This window comes from Vicia villosa, linkage group LG1 (assembly GCF_029867415.1).
Source record: "Vicia villosa cultivar HV-30 ecotype Madison, WI linkage group LG1, Vvil1.0, whole genome shotgun sequence".
Classification (NCBI taxonomy): Eukaryota; Viridiplantae; Streptophyta; class Magnoliopsida; order Fabales; family Fabaceae; genus Vicia; species Vicia villosa.
The window spans coordinates 183,098,087-183,114,052 of NC_081180.1; the positions used below are offsets into that span (position 1 = coordinate 183,098,087).

At 31.0% G+C, this 15,966-nt stretch overlaps 1 protein-coding gene across 1 annotated transcript; it reads left to right on the forward strand.

Moving 5' to 3' along the window:
- Positions 1-1,907: 1,907 nt before the first annotated feature.
- Positions 1,908-2,528, forward strand: LOC131660833 (transcription repressor OFP13-like). Its single transcript, XM_058930183.1, has one exon. It carries the CDS (start codon positions 1,908-1,910, stop codon positions 2,526-2,528), a length of 621 nt encoding a protein of 206 aa, XP_058786166.1.
- The last annotated feature ends 13,438 nt before the right edge of the window (positions 2,529-15,966 follow it).

The window sequence follows — 15,966 nt, forward strand, 5'->3', positions numbered from 1 at the left end:
TTATACGAGCTCCTATGTCTTCTCCAATGAGAGATAACTTCGTCCATTCTTAATGCCTCACCTAGTTTAATCTTTTTAGCAATAACACGCACACGGGAGACCATATGTTTTAGAAATAGTAACCACACTTTGCCCATGTAAAACTATCCTCTTTTTCGCACTCCAAAAAAAGATAAACCAATCGCGTATGTCTTCTCGGTGGATGTAACACTGACCATCTCAAATAACGGAAATCTATACTTGTTGGTCTTGTAGGTAGAATCGAGAATGTGCACTGTCGAAAACATGTTGAACAACTTTATTGAATCCGGATGAGTCCAAAAAATATCTCGAATCGTAACTCCATCGTTGCAAGTTTGGTGCCGTGACACGTAATTGTTATCATCCAACAATTTCAACAATTACTGCATCTCACTTCTATATCCCATATTCGCCTTATTATTACGATACCACATGTTATACACTTGCCTTATATTTGATACGTTGTCGAGTTCATTCTTTTTTAATGTGGCAAGTATATTTTTCGCTTGGACAAGATTCAAGGACATGTCACTAATACATGTCTTCTCTGCTGGTTTAAGCCGACATAGAACATAGAACCACGAATTTTAAATGGACACTCGCATTTTTTAGTACTCGTGTCATCTCTTTTAAAATTTCTTATAGTAGTATGGTATTTCCCCCTTCTTTCACACAACATTATTACAAAAGTGTTTCTTCTTCCGTTCTATTATCCGATGTTCCTATTACCACACCAAAATCAAGGTTTGTTGCATTCCTACGAATCCATGTGAGCATGCTTTTACGATCATCAAAATCTTGCTTGTTATTAAAGTCACCGCCGATATCTACTGCCTTTACGACTACCCCTTTAACATTCGGAGAAACATCAACTAAAGGAATTAACTCTCACGTTCCATAGATGTATTTATGGAAGCAATGTTACCTTTTTCGACAGAAAATTGATGCATAATGTGAGCAATGCAATGGACAAAGATGATTATTTACGTTGAACTGAATTAATTTGTATTTTTCCCAATGTTCACTAATTTAAAATACTTATGTAGATGTACCTCCAGAATAATTCAATTTTTGGCAAAAAAGAGATGCTTTCGAATGTGCATCTACGGAAACAGGGACAGACTTAAAATTTCGTCAGATGCCTAAGAGAATCAAGGGTGCATTGAGAATTTTTCAATTTTTTAAATTTAATTATGGATGTTTTATTTATTTTTATATTATATAATTCAAATTATTAAAAGTAAAATTAAAAGAGTAGATATGCATTGAACTTCCTTTAATAAAACAATTTATGGTAGAAGATCCAAATCCATTGTCAGATTGCAATAATAAATATTCTTTTAAAATTTATTTTCACTTTTCAATTTTTTTAAATTATACTCTTTAATCAACATTATACATATCTCTTAAATCATTCTTTTTCAATATACATTTATAATAAAATCAGTGGGCTAAAATATTAAATTTAAAATAAAATCCAAAACTATTTTAGTCAAATTTAAGAAACAAAATACTCAAACTAAAATACTTTTTGTTTTGACCGAAATAAAAAATTCTTTTTATAATACTTTACTTTATTATTTTTAGTATCCAAAATATCAACTTTCCAATTACAATTAACAAAGATAATATATTAATTATGACTGACTTACATTTATTTCTAAAACTGCAAAACTTTAATACAAAAGTAAAATAGATTTGACCCTACAACCCAAAATCCATATCCAAAGATTAAAACCAGAGGTAATGAAATCTGGTTTTTCTTCTCTCACTGCTCCTTTAAATTCTTCCCACCAAACTCATTTCTGACACAATCACTATCACTTATTAACTCTTCCTAAAATCTCAACAACTCAATTTTCAATATTTTTTTTTACAATACAAAAATGGTGAAGAAAATGAAACTTCTCTCATTTTTCAAAACCAAAGGTAAAAAATCATCTTCACCAAGGGCTTGTCTACAATGTAGCTACAAACCAAAAACCCTATCTTTCAGAGAAGATAATCCAGAAACTTCAGAATCCATAACACCAGAATTTTCTTCTGAGGATTTCAGAAGTAATTCAGTTGAAACTGTGAATATTGATGATTTACGTTCTGATCGATTTTTCTTCGAATCAGACGAAACTAGATCAATACTTAAGACCAAAGAAAACATTACTAGGTCTAGTAGTAATAATAATAATGAAAGTTTATTATTACCCTTTGAGAACACGGTTGAGTTAGCGGTGGATTCGCAAAACCCTACCGAAGATTTCAAAGAATCTATTGTGGAGATGGTGGAGGCTCATGGTGTTGACAATTGGGAAGGTTTGGAGAAGCTTTTGAGTTGGTATTTGGAAGTTAATGAGGAAAGAAATCATGAGTTTATTATCGATGCTTTTTATGATTTATTTGTTAGTAATCTTGATTCTCCAGATTCTTCTCCTTTGTCGATTGATAGTTTTACTTCTCTTGATTCTTCATGGAGCACAGCTCGTGTTTCATCTTATAGTTCACCTTTGTAAGTTTAGGAGATTGTGATTGAAGACTGGTTTGTGGGCTAAATGGTTTTGGGTAGTGAATCTGAATTGTAAGTTATATGTAATAATAATGGTGCACAATAGCACAATTTTGAGTAGTAAACTTTTTTTATGATAAGTTATGTGAACAGTCTTTGTTTTATAAGAAATATTGAAATACACAAATTTTGAGGTTTTGAATCTTTGATTTTGATTAAAATATCGGAATAAACATTAAAAAAAATTATCTTGTTAGTGGATGCATTCTTGATTTTAATTCACACTACAACATTACATTGATGCAGTAGTAAAGATTATCACATAAGTAATATTGCAATTATGGATTGCAATTCAAATTCACAGTCACATACATATCCATTTAAATTAGTGTAAATGAGGGCACTCACTAAATGGTGCAGTGTGTCAAAAATTTGTGAGAGGTTAAACTCCTAACAACATACTGTACATCCGCTTATTTGTGAGAGATCATCCGTCGCAAATGACATTATTTTTTATTATTATTATTATTATTATTATTATTATTATTATTATTATTATTATTATTTTTTGACATATTATTTCTGACTAATATTTATAATATTGTATAAAAAAATATTATATTTATAATATTATATTAAATAAATATATAATTTTAAAAGGGATTAATGGTTATGCACTGTCAGTATAAAAAGTTTTACACTGTCAGCCCATCACAACCATTCATAATTATTACTTTATATATAATTAAAATAAAAGTCAAATGTAACTTAAAATCTAACAGTTACAATTCACTGACGGTATAAAACTACTTTACACTGTCGGTGTATTCCCATTAAATTCATTTTAAAATTTGTAAAAATAAAATTTAAATAAAACTATAAAATTGAATAATTCATGATTAAAGTTGAAATAAAAGTAAATAGTGTTCATATCCACCAAAGTTAAATTTAAAAACTCAAAGTTCCATATTCAAAGATTTTAATTATCCTTCTCTTCATGATCTTCTACACCATGTTGTCTTTGATCATCAACTCCTCCATATTCACCACCAAAGTATCGGTTCATCTGTGAAGCCTTAAATTGTTTATATCTATGTGCGCGCTCATTTTGCAACTCGCAAGATTTTCTCATACGCCATTGTTTTTCTCCTTATTTCTTCCTCCATCTTTGTTTATTTTCTCCTCATTTGTTCCTCTCTATTCGTTTTCTCCTCATTTCTTCCTCCATCTCTATTTGTTTTCTCCTCATTTATTCCATTTATGCCTTTATTGCTATTGTTTCCCATGTTGCCTCGATATGCTTTAAGTTCTCACAGTTTCTAGCATTTTAGGGGTTAATACTTGTGGACGTGATGAACCTTCCCCATTAGCAATTCTCTTTCTCAAACTCTTATCACGACGTACCCTCCAACACCTTACGCCCTCCCATTTTTCTTCTTTCCCCCTTATACTTCATACCTAGGGGAGGCAAAATGGGTCCGGCCCGTTGGGGATGCCTGTTTTGCCCGCACTTTTGTGCAGGGCGGACAAAGGTTTTAGGCCCTCACTCTCTAGTGTGACCGTCCCGTCCCGCTCCATTTTTTATGCGGCCTTTTGTGGGCACATGCATTAACATAAATTTTGTATTTTTAGGCTTAAAAAGTGCATACGGGCTTAGCCCGCCCCACCCTCACTTTTTTACGGAAAGGGCCAAGGTTTTAGGCCGCACCCTCAACTATGACCACCATGCGCCTCCTCGTTTTCTTGCGGGATTTTGCGGGGAGGACCTAAACGGAGTGGGCATGCCCGTTTGCCACCCCTAAATACCAAGTCTAGGAACCCACATTAGGATTAGTAGGATTTCCTAGTGGCGGTGTAGGTAATTAAGGTTAATCGGCGAGTTGTCTATCATGCTCCTCCAATTAAAAAATAAATAAAATAGATGTTATCATATTTTAAATAAGTTAGATACATAAAAAAAATGACTAAAAATAAAAAATAAACTTTCTTGAGTTTTTCTTGAGCATTCATCGACATACTCCCAATTTCTCTTGATATAAGTCTCCGCATGGATCTCATTAAGAAGCGGATTTTGTAACACCCCATATTTTTCCATTATAATTTAATTGAAATATAAATTAATTATTTGGAATTAATTAATTATTCGGTGAATTATTGGAGAATGATAAATAATAAAATTAGGCTTGTGTTGTGATTAGTAGAAAAGGAGGTGCTAAGTGTGTAGGCCTCACTAATCATATTTTTATTTTTCATAAAATAGAGAAATTTTTGAAAAAAGAGAATTAGAAGCAAAAAGAGCCAAAGTGGGAGAACAGAGAAGATACGTGAAAGAGGAGTAGAAGAGGAAGAGAACCTTCAAGAGATTCAAGCTCTAAGGTAAGGGGGACTCTTCGGGTTAGTGATTATTATACAATTAAGGGTAGTAGAACTGATTAGGATTATTATTAGATTCGATTGCATGTTTAGGTTTTGGGATTTTGGGGGATTTAGGTTGTTTATGTTGATTTTATGCAATTGATGAATTGATGAATGGTTTTGGTGTTAGATAACCTCTAAAATGTGTTATAACTATAGTATGTTATGTTACTTGATGATATTTTGGTGTGGGAATTATTGTGGTGTGATTGGACTGAAATTGAGAGAGGAAGGATGTCAAAATTGCAGCATAATTCTGCATAAAAGCAGCATGCCTCAACCTGAAGATTCCTTGCGTCGACTCGTGCAGGAAAGTTACTCAGTATGAGTCGACCTATAGGGTCGACCTGAGAAAACCCGAGAGGGACAAGAATTCTATGCGTCGACTTGAAAAAGTTATGCGTCGGCTCACAACATTCAATTTTTGACAAATTTTTTCGAAGGGCATAACTTTCAAATCGTACATCCGATTTGTGTGCCGTTTTGGGCGTTGCAAAGCTGATTAAGAGCTTTATATGATGAATTGGTGACATGGATAGTGGTTGATTTTATTTTTAAATCTCAATTTAATTTAAAACGATGAATTGCAACATTGTGCATATATGTGTGTGAATGTAGTAATGTGTTGTATGGTGATGAAACTGTTTTGATTCCCGTTGTGAATTGGATGATGTTTGACATGATTATGTGTGATATAATTGAATGATTTCTAAGACATGTGCATGCTTATTGGTGATGAAACGGTGAGTTGTAATGAGATGATGTGAAGCATCGGATCAGTGATGTTATAAGTATGTCATATGTGTGCACTCATTCATACGCATTTTGGTGATGGATCCCGGTGATGTTGTGGATCAAATGGTGGGAAAAATTTTCGTTGTGTGGAATTTGTGCCAGTTGGGCTGTATCTTGGTGATGAATAGATCAGTCGGATGGGTTTAGCCCATGTATGGTACCACATGCATAGAGTCAGTTCATTCATGTGCATAATGATATAGTATGACCGAATGGATTGCGTATTATGTTCAGTGATGTGTTTTGTTGGCATGATTATTTGATTAACTGTTGTGAATCTGAAATACATGTTATAATTGGGTGAATAATAATTGTATGATGTTTTATTGCTTATGAATGTATAATACTTATTAATTTCGAATGAAACTCATCCTTACATGTTGACATTTTCAGATTCAGAAGTAGCGGCTTATTGCTTGGTGAGGATAGCTTGTAGAGTTTATCCGGTAGTTGGCGTCGTGTCAGCCATGCTCTGATAGTGTAACAATGGGGAATGATATAGTTTAGAGTTTAACTATGTACTCTATTTCATTGTTTTTTTGGTTTTGTTTTATTACCTAGATTTTGGTAATGCGTATTTTCCGCTGGGATAAACATGATGTTGTTATCTGACAAACCTTTTCTATAATGCATGACAGTCGACATATGTTTTGTTTTAAATTAATTTTGGCACCCTTGGTTGCATGTTTTTACTCTGATTATTTTATAAATTTCCGCGGGGTTCAGAAGGGTATTACAAATTTCTACCCAACTCTTCATGCTAATTAAATGAAAAAATAATTAAAAAATAATTAGTTTTAATTAATTTAAACCAAAAATGAAAATTTTATTAAAAAATAAATAAATCTACCATCCTCCGTGCAACTTTAGCAACACTAATACTGCCTTATTCGTAGTTGGAGCCGCCAACTTCAAATGCTCTATTCTTTTCCTGTTTAAATGTTTTCTTAAAATTATCAGGATTTTAATATGCAATAAGCTCTTTAAATACATCTTCACCTATCCAACGGTAACGTGGTCCTTTTCTAGTCCAGGTAATTCTAGCACGCCTAAATGTGTTAGAAAGGCGAGAATCACATCTCGAGTGAAAATTTTCCTTAATTTGGTGATGATATTGAATGTCCCAAGTACATTTAACTACTACAAAAAACCACATTTAATCTCGCACACAGGATATTTAACATCTGCTAAATAGGATACGTTACGAAGGGCGGTGTGGAAACTTGCCATTTTACACCTCGGTTTTTGAATAACTTAGGGGATAGTTGAAATGGTCATTGGTTCGATCCCCGACAATAATTTTTTTATATTTTCAAAACTAACACAACATAACTCTCGGTTTATGACCAAAATCGAGGGGAAAAGTAAATTCTTTTTTACATACAAATTACATTATTTACACAGAATATTAATAAATTAATTTGCTTACAAAACTACTTTGTTTACACATAATATAACATTGTTTATACAGAATATTAAAGTAAAAATATATAACAAATTTTGAATCTGACTCATCATCATCATTGTTACTGAAGATCAGATGCTGGATATCCGTTTCATTAAATCTTAGAGAAGATTAAGTGTTAGATGCAATATATTCTTAATGGCTTTTGCATGTATTTATTTCTGATATAAAACAAAAAAAGGTTTAGATAAATAAAAATAATTATTCACCTATATGATTATTTAAGAACACAAACCTTGAACCCAAATATTTTTCTGCTCTTGCAATCCATCATAGAGAACTTTTCCAAAATTTTTTAAGAACACAAATCTTGAACTCAAATACTTTCATATCAAATACTTTCATTACCAATTTTTGATATTCAAAACGCTTTTATAATGGATGTCTTTTAGGTTTTACGTGAATCACTAATGGAAATGTATTAAGCATAGATACTCACTAAATGGGCGACAAATATTCATTTAAGAACAATGAAGAAAATCAATAAACATGCTTATATTTTCCTTCACTAATGATTTAAAATCAAGGTAAATTGTTTTTCTTTTTAAATAAAAATACAATAAAATAGGTTCCAATCCCAGCACCACAAACCTCTCTATTTCTATCAAAAATCGAGGTGAACATTTTTTTAATACAATATACATGGTTTACACATAATATTACATTGTTTACTAATATCAATTTTTTTTGTTAAAATACAAAGTTTCTTATTGTTGGAAAATAACAAATCCAGATTTTGACAATTCTGATTCATGACCATCATTGTTATTCTTGGAGAACAACGAATCTTTGTTGTTATCCATATTTTGTTGTATACCCTTTGTGTGTATTCTTTTCAAGTTCAATGGTTTTGCATGCATCCAATTTCTGATAAGTTATTTGTTCCAACCATGAGAATTTTTTTCTGCACATGCTATCCATCCTAGAGATTTGTTCCTATATTTCATTATCCATCCCATAAAGCAAATGTTTTCATAGCGAATACTTTCACAAGAAAGCGAAGAAGATATATAGAGAGTTTCTTGTGAATTAATGTGTTGGAAATATCTTAAGTGTTGTTATTTTATGAATGTAGGACATAGATTTATTTTTGTAGGAAAGTAACTAAACCCATTAGTATTGCTGGAAATTTCAAGGGGAAATATGTTTTATTTTTTTATTAAAAAATAAAATAAGAATTTTCTCCTTGATTTTATCAAAAAAACCGAGGGAATATATTACTTTCAAAAAAATGGTGAGAGATAAATAATTGAAAGTAACATATCTTGTTTCCTTTTCAATTTTTTTTATCATTCACCATTTATTTTTTGTTGCAATTGCTTGCAATTTACATCATGTTTAGGAATATATTTCACAATGTTGTCAACCGAGGAAAGCAATAAATTATGGAGTGTTTTCTTTGATTGACAACATAGGAAGGTTATTCCAAAATACAACACAGACAAAAGGAGTAGCGCGAGACGGTAAATCAATTGATAATCTTGGGATAACAACAACTCGCAATGAATTCGATCGACTGAAGGATTTGATGAACTGCAGTTTATTGCAAAGGAGTAGCGTGAGACGATGAATCAATTGGTGTTTGTTGGGTGACTTGATCAAACTCAGATAAAGGAAAGAGAATTGTAAGGATCAATATCATACATAGGGTTTGTAGGATTGGATTGCTTGACATCTCTTGTAAACAATTTATTGCATATTAAGATTGATATCTCAATTCCAAATTAGAGTTGGGGGCAGACATAGTCGTAGTGAGGAATATCGGTGAACTGCCTAAAGAAATTCCTTGTGTCATCTCTCTCTCTCTCTCTCTCTCTCTCTCTCTATCTATATATCTATCTATCTCTTTATTTAACTTGCACTTAAATATTTAACATATTGATTGAATGATTGGTTCGTAGAAAATTTCTGGAAATTATTCTGATAATAGTTAAGTTGTTGATATTCTTGCAATCACTTTGATTGTAAGAGGATTTGAGTATCAACAAACTTGAAAGAAATTTCTGAAAACTTAATCGCACATTAAATGTTCGATAATTGAACACTTGTCTGTTTTATGTTTTAAATTGGTTGGAAATTGATTATCTTGTGAATACTTGAACTTGAAATTTGAGAATTCAATTGTTAGCTTCGATTGTCTCATTGTCATACCATCTATGATTGTGCATATCCGAGTTCCAATAACTTATTTGGTTTGGACGACTTTCGATCTAAACGCAACACTTCCTCTCTCTCTCTCTCTCTCTCTCTCTCTCTCTCTCTCTCTCTCTCTCTCTCTCTCTCTCTCTCTCTCTCTCTCTCTCTCTCTCTCTCTCTCTCTCTCTCTCTCTCTCTCTCTCTCTTTCTCTCCTCTCTCTCTCTCTTTCTCTCTCTCTCTCTCTCTCTCTCTCTCTATCTATCTATCTATCTATCTATCTCTCTATCTCTCTCTCTCTCTATATATATATATATATATATATATATATATATATATATATATATATATATATATATATATATATATATATATATATATATATATATATATATATATATACACACTAGTGTGTATACCCGTGCGTCGCACGGGATAAATTTCCAAATAAAAATTATTTTATAATTCATTTTTTAAATTTATTTTCTCTTATTCTAAAAGGATTCAATAGAAAATAATTAACAAAAAAGACTATAAAATGAGAATTCATGCCAAAGACATACCTCAACACATAACAATATTAATATTTATTGTAACATTTATAGTTATACAAACACACTTTATTAGCAAGCTGTATCAACTTATGGCTTTAAGACCCTGATAGCTTACCAACTAGTAAACATAAACATTTATCCCAACCTTACATAAACATCACTACAATATGTTCCTATAACAAACTATTCACTTATGTATTAGAAAATAAAATTAGATGTGAATCGGCTGAGTTTTGTTTGTTTTCATAGACTAAACTAATTAATTATTATTAATGAATAATAATAAATAATAAACAATAAAAAGTAGTAGTAAGGAAAACACAAAATAATTTGTTAAATATTGAAAAAATAATTAAAAATATTTATAGTAATATTATTATTAATAGTCATTTTAAAATAGTAAAATATATAATTAGATGACAAATGACAAATTTTCCAAAGAACTCATATTCTTTTAAAATCCTAAAATTTAAAATCTGCAAATGTTATAAATAGTGCGACTGCAACTGTTGAAATTAAAAGATTATAAGTTATAAATTAAATTTAAATATTTTTAACTTGAAATATAGAAAAAAGAAAGATTTCGAAAAATCAATTTTTTGTATTTCCAAGAAAATTAATTTTTTTATATTTTTGAAAAACTGTTTTTTTTTTCTTCGAAAATTTCCCATATAAAATGATTATGAAGAATTAGAGATTGTATAATGAGAATTTTATTTCAAAATAAAAAAAAAATCAACAACTATTTTTTTTATGATTTTTTTTTGTATAAAAAAAGTATTTTGCATTTTCAGTAAATAATTTTTTTTAAATATATGCTTTTTTTTTAATTTTTAATTTTATAAAAAATATATTTTATGAAATTATAAAAGTTATTTTTAAAATATTTCAAAATATAAAATTAGTTTATAATTATAAACTTATTAGAAACTAATTTATAAATACAAATTGGTTTTAAATTAGTTTTAAATTGAATTGAAACCATTTTAACAATTAACTGCATTTTTATTAAAATGGTTATTGCAAACTGAACCAAACCATAAATATGATTTGGTTGAGTGCAGTTCATGAACCATGAACACCCCTAAGTGAGACTTCCAACTATAAGACTTTATCAATAATTTTCAAACAAATTAATTCATTTTTTCACTTGCTAAAACAAACTTTGTGCGATTTTAAGACTTTTGTTTATTTTTTATTTTTAGGGATTTTATTAATTTGTTATTGTGTATTTTAGGTTTTTATTTTGACGTTTTCAAAAGAATGACTAATCTACACCAAGATTTTGAAGGTTGAGAAAACACTTAGAAGGAGGGGGCTTGAATAAGTGATTCTTTTTCGTTTGGAGGAAAGATAAACATAACACAGTTATTTTTATCCTGGTTCGTTTGCAACTCAAACTGCTCCAGTCCACCCTCCTCAGGTGATTTGCCTCTCTCAACGAGGACTTAATCCAATATAATCAGAACTTGATTACAATTGCACAGCCCACTAGTGTAACTAACAATACAATGCACGAGCGAAACTGCTGGTGGCTAACAACCTGCACAAACCACCTGTTTGTGACTAACCAACTTCTAAGACTCAACTAGTCCTAGACTTCTTGAGACGTATGACCCAACTGGTCTCTCAAGGAACTGTTACAGAGTAACTTCAAATGACAGTGTTTAAAATTGCCTCTATAAAGCGTTAATCACAACTGTGATATTTCACTAATATTTGGTACAAACAGTTTGAACTCAGAATCTGGATATTAAACTTTTTCTTCAGCGAGTTTGAAGGATCTTCACACTTTGATTTTTTTCAGACTTATGATCTTTGTGTGCGTATGATCGTTGTTGTTCTTGATGTTTCAAACAAACATGAATATATATAGCTCAAGGATTTTTGTCCGTTAACTTGATTCTTGAACAAAACATTTAATGCTTGTGTGTTGCTTTTTCGTTTTGTTTTCTCCAATGAGCTGCATGTGGATAGCTTCTTCAATCATCCTTGGAGTTGTGCGTTTTGAGTGTTGCAGCCGCCTTGCTAATGATTATGTTTTAATGGTATCTTTCTTTTTGAATCAGACTACATGATCTTCTGTTTAGCTTCTGTATCAGTATATTTGCAGCGGTTTTGGTGCTTGATCATAAGTTACTTTTAGTCTTGAGCATTTTTGCATTTGTTCATCTTTGCGCATTAAGTTCTGATGGTACTTGTACTGAATCATCTTCTGAAATCAGAACACATAATTAGAGTACCACATTTGCTTATACCAAATTTATTTGCTTGTTATCATCAAAACACTACAAATATGATTAGAACCAAACTATGTTCTAACAAATTTTTGCATTCTTTGTCATCTTAAATAAGTCAATTTCTGAAGAGATCAAAATTGAATCAAACATTTAAGGACAATTAGTGTTTCTAATAGATATGAAAAACAAGGAGGAGGAAAGAGGTTACGGAGAAGGTTTGTGAAAAAGAAGGAAGTCATGAATTCAGGGTTCTTGAATTTCTTCTGTTCATGATTTAAAGTTTTTAAATTTATAGGGTTGTTGAATTTTAAATTATTGATTTCCCTTAATTGTATATAAATTGACAAATTAATAGGTAATACTAACTAAATATAAATAAAAATAGATATTTCAATTCACTTTATCCTTTGTAAAAAAATTTGGCGAAAATCGCTTTACCCCATAATAAAATTTGGATCACCCTTTTCTTTTTCCCCTAAGTGCATAAGTTACTCCCTATATTTTTTTTTTTGATTTATCCTTTCTAATTCAGTATTTAATTTGTACATTTAGGAGGAATCCAAAAAATATATATTGCAGGAAATAATTTTTACATCGGGCGAAAAGTACATTTTATATCAGACCTGTGTCAAGATGTAAATTCAGGCGATGTAATAAATAAGAGACATTTTACATCGGGCCACAGCCCGATGTGAAAAATAAACATACCACATCAGTTGAATGTTATGTCTGATGTGACAAAAAATCCAATTTTTTTTTTATAAAAAATATATGCAATATTTTACATCGGTGGCTTCAATGGCCCAATGTAATATATGGTTTTTAACATCGGTGTTGAACATTGCCCGATGTATTATATAGGTTTTTACATTTGTTCCATCAATGGCCTGATGTAATATGTTTGCTACTTTTTAGCAAATTCAAGGTGTTTTTCTTGTAATTTTTTTTGTACCTAATTTTTCATATTTTCCCAATACCACACAGACCACAGTTAGGTCGCTATTTTTCATATTTTTCCCACATTACACAGACCACATTTAGGTCACTATTTTCATATTTTTCTAACCAGTGAAGAATAATTTCATTGCACCACATAGCTAAGATTCATCAATTTCCCGATGAAGTGAACAAAAGATGACCACAATATTGTCTCTCGGACACACAACGTTGTCTGTACGTGTGTGTGGAAACACAAAAGTCACATAAAATATCTATGTTATCAAAATTAAAAAATAGGAAACACAATTTCATAAAAACTTACCCATGAATAAGTGGTAGTAAGTGACACACTTTGTTTTCCTTTTGTAACTTATCTTGTATGTATTTTTTAACACCTGCTTGAGATTTTGTCACATTATCAACATATATACACATAGCAGGGTCCATAATTCCATATACTTCTGATGTGGAATTATCAATACATAAACGATGATTATACCTGAATAATTTTAAAATAAACATTAGATTCAAAGTGATGAGAGATATAACATATTAATAGATATTGATAGTAATAAAAAAAGAAAATGTACTTACATGCATTAAACTTGCAGAGTAGACACGTCAAGCCAATGAAAACCCACCAACAACTCTCTGATACACTTAGCTGACATAAAAAAATTAGCGACAGATTGACAATGACTTAATTCCATTTCCAAGTGTTTGTCAGCCATTTTCACAACCATGAGTAACAATCTATGAACATCATCAACTTCCACGTCTTTTGCGCTTCCTTTTGCAGCTGAACAACTTCCTTTTCCGTTTCCTTCGACAACTTCCATTTTTTCAATGCATTTATTATTATCTCTGCTTTGCGATAAACCGATAGACTTAAGTGTCTCCATAAAAGATTGTTGTAATACCTTACGCTCTTCAACCAACTTTTGATCAAAATCAGCTCTAAGTCTTGTTTCCAATTTAGATGAAAGTTGTTCATTTACATCTATATGTTGTCCTTGACGTGAAGACGACCTTCCAAATTAAGTTCTTTGTTTATGGTGTTTTCCAACACCACGAACACGATCGCCATGCTCAGATGTTCCAATGACTGCTGTTAAGATATCGTTACGTCCATCTGGAATAAAGACACCTTTTTCAGCTTCTTCAACTAGAGAATCCTAAAAAATGAAAAAACCACAACTAATTTCAATAGTTTTTATCAATCTCAAATATAATGATACTTGAAGTAATTTCCAAATTTTACTTACAATTTTCTTAACAACAGCTTGTGTAGACTTTGATGTGTATTCTCCCCCTTTCTTTTGCCATGCTCTCTTACATAACTCATGGCGTGATGGTGGAGATGGACTATTATTATCATCTAATGTAGAATCATCTCTTGATGATATCCTTTCATTTTTAATTGTCTCCACAAGCAAGCGATACCCTCCACGAGATAATATGTGTGGGTATACATTCCTAGCCACATTTTCCATACCCTTTCGACTTTTTTCCTATTATAAACTCAAAAAGTTATCATTAAACATAATAAAAATGTTATGCAAAAAAATATATAACTCCTTCTAACCTTAAATGCGGGGGTATCTCGAGACTTCAGAAACTCTTCCCATACTTCTTCTTTAATATAATTATACCTGACATGTGCAGGAGCGAAATAAGCCTACACATACAGTATGTCATATGTTGTTAGTATATATATATATATATATATATATATATATATATATATATATATATATATATATATATATATATATATAATTATAAAATATAATAAAGTGTTGAATTTAAAATACCTAAACATCAAGCCATATAGCGTCTTTTATCCCCTTATCTATGTATTTCCACTCATATTTCAAAATGGAACATCTCTGCCCGAGCAAGAGATGCTATATAAGTCCTAAAATTTGCAGCATTTTTACCAACACCAGTACATTCATAGGTTCTTTGATCAATCTCAACCTTTATCTGTTCATCCGTTTGATGAACTTTGTCAATTTTGTCATCAAATTTAGACCTCTAACTCTTCTTTTATTAGGTTTACTAGATGAAGAAGGGTTGTCGGTTGAATCGGCCATGTATTTGTTTAAACAAAATAGAAATAATTAGAAATCAAATTAAGCACAATATAAAAACAATTAGACATAAAATTAAGCACAAAATAAAAACAATTAGAAATCAAAGTAATGTCTTATTAACTTATAAAAAAATCCTTATTAGTTCTTCCACATCCCTTCTTCATGATCTATGGAATAGCATGCACATCATCCTCTACATTTTCTTCAATGAAGGTAGGCTCATTTGTTGAGAAAGGAGGAACTTCGGAAATATCAAGATTTGCATCTTGATTTTCATCGCTATCATGCACCTTTTCTTGTATAACTACTTAACACCTTTTATTAGAAGGATCTGTGACATAAAACACTTGTTTTGCTTGAGATGCCATGATGAAAGGTTCGTCCGCATAAGCTAACTTGCTAAGATCAACCAGTTTAACTCCAAATTCATCGATTCTTACACCATTATTGATATCAATCCATTTGCATTTAAATATAGGAAATTTAAACACAACATAATCAACTTCCCAAATCTCTTCAATCACCCCAAAGTAGGGTATAGATGCCATAATTGGGTTTTTACCTTTAGCACTAGAGAAGTGCATGGACTCAGCCACAATCATAACCTCACTATTTTGTGTGCTACTACGGTCATCCTTTGATTTTGTATAAAATTTTTATCAGCGTAGAAAAATTTCTGCAGAATTTGTAGAGCACGCGTCGCACCAAACTCTGGGGCATCGCGCGCTACCTTCGGGTTCCTGCATTGAAAAATCATTTCGACCATAACTTTTTAACCATATGTCCAAATCAAGTGTCGTTCGAAGC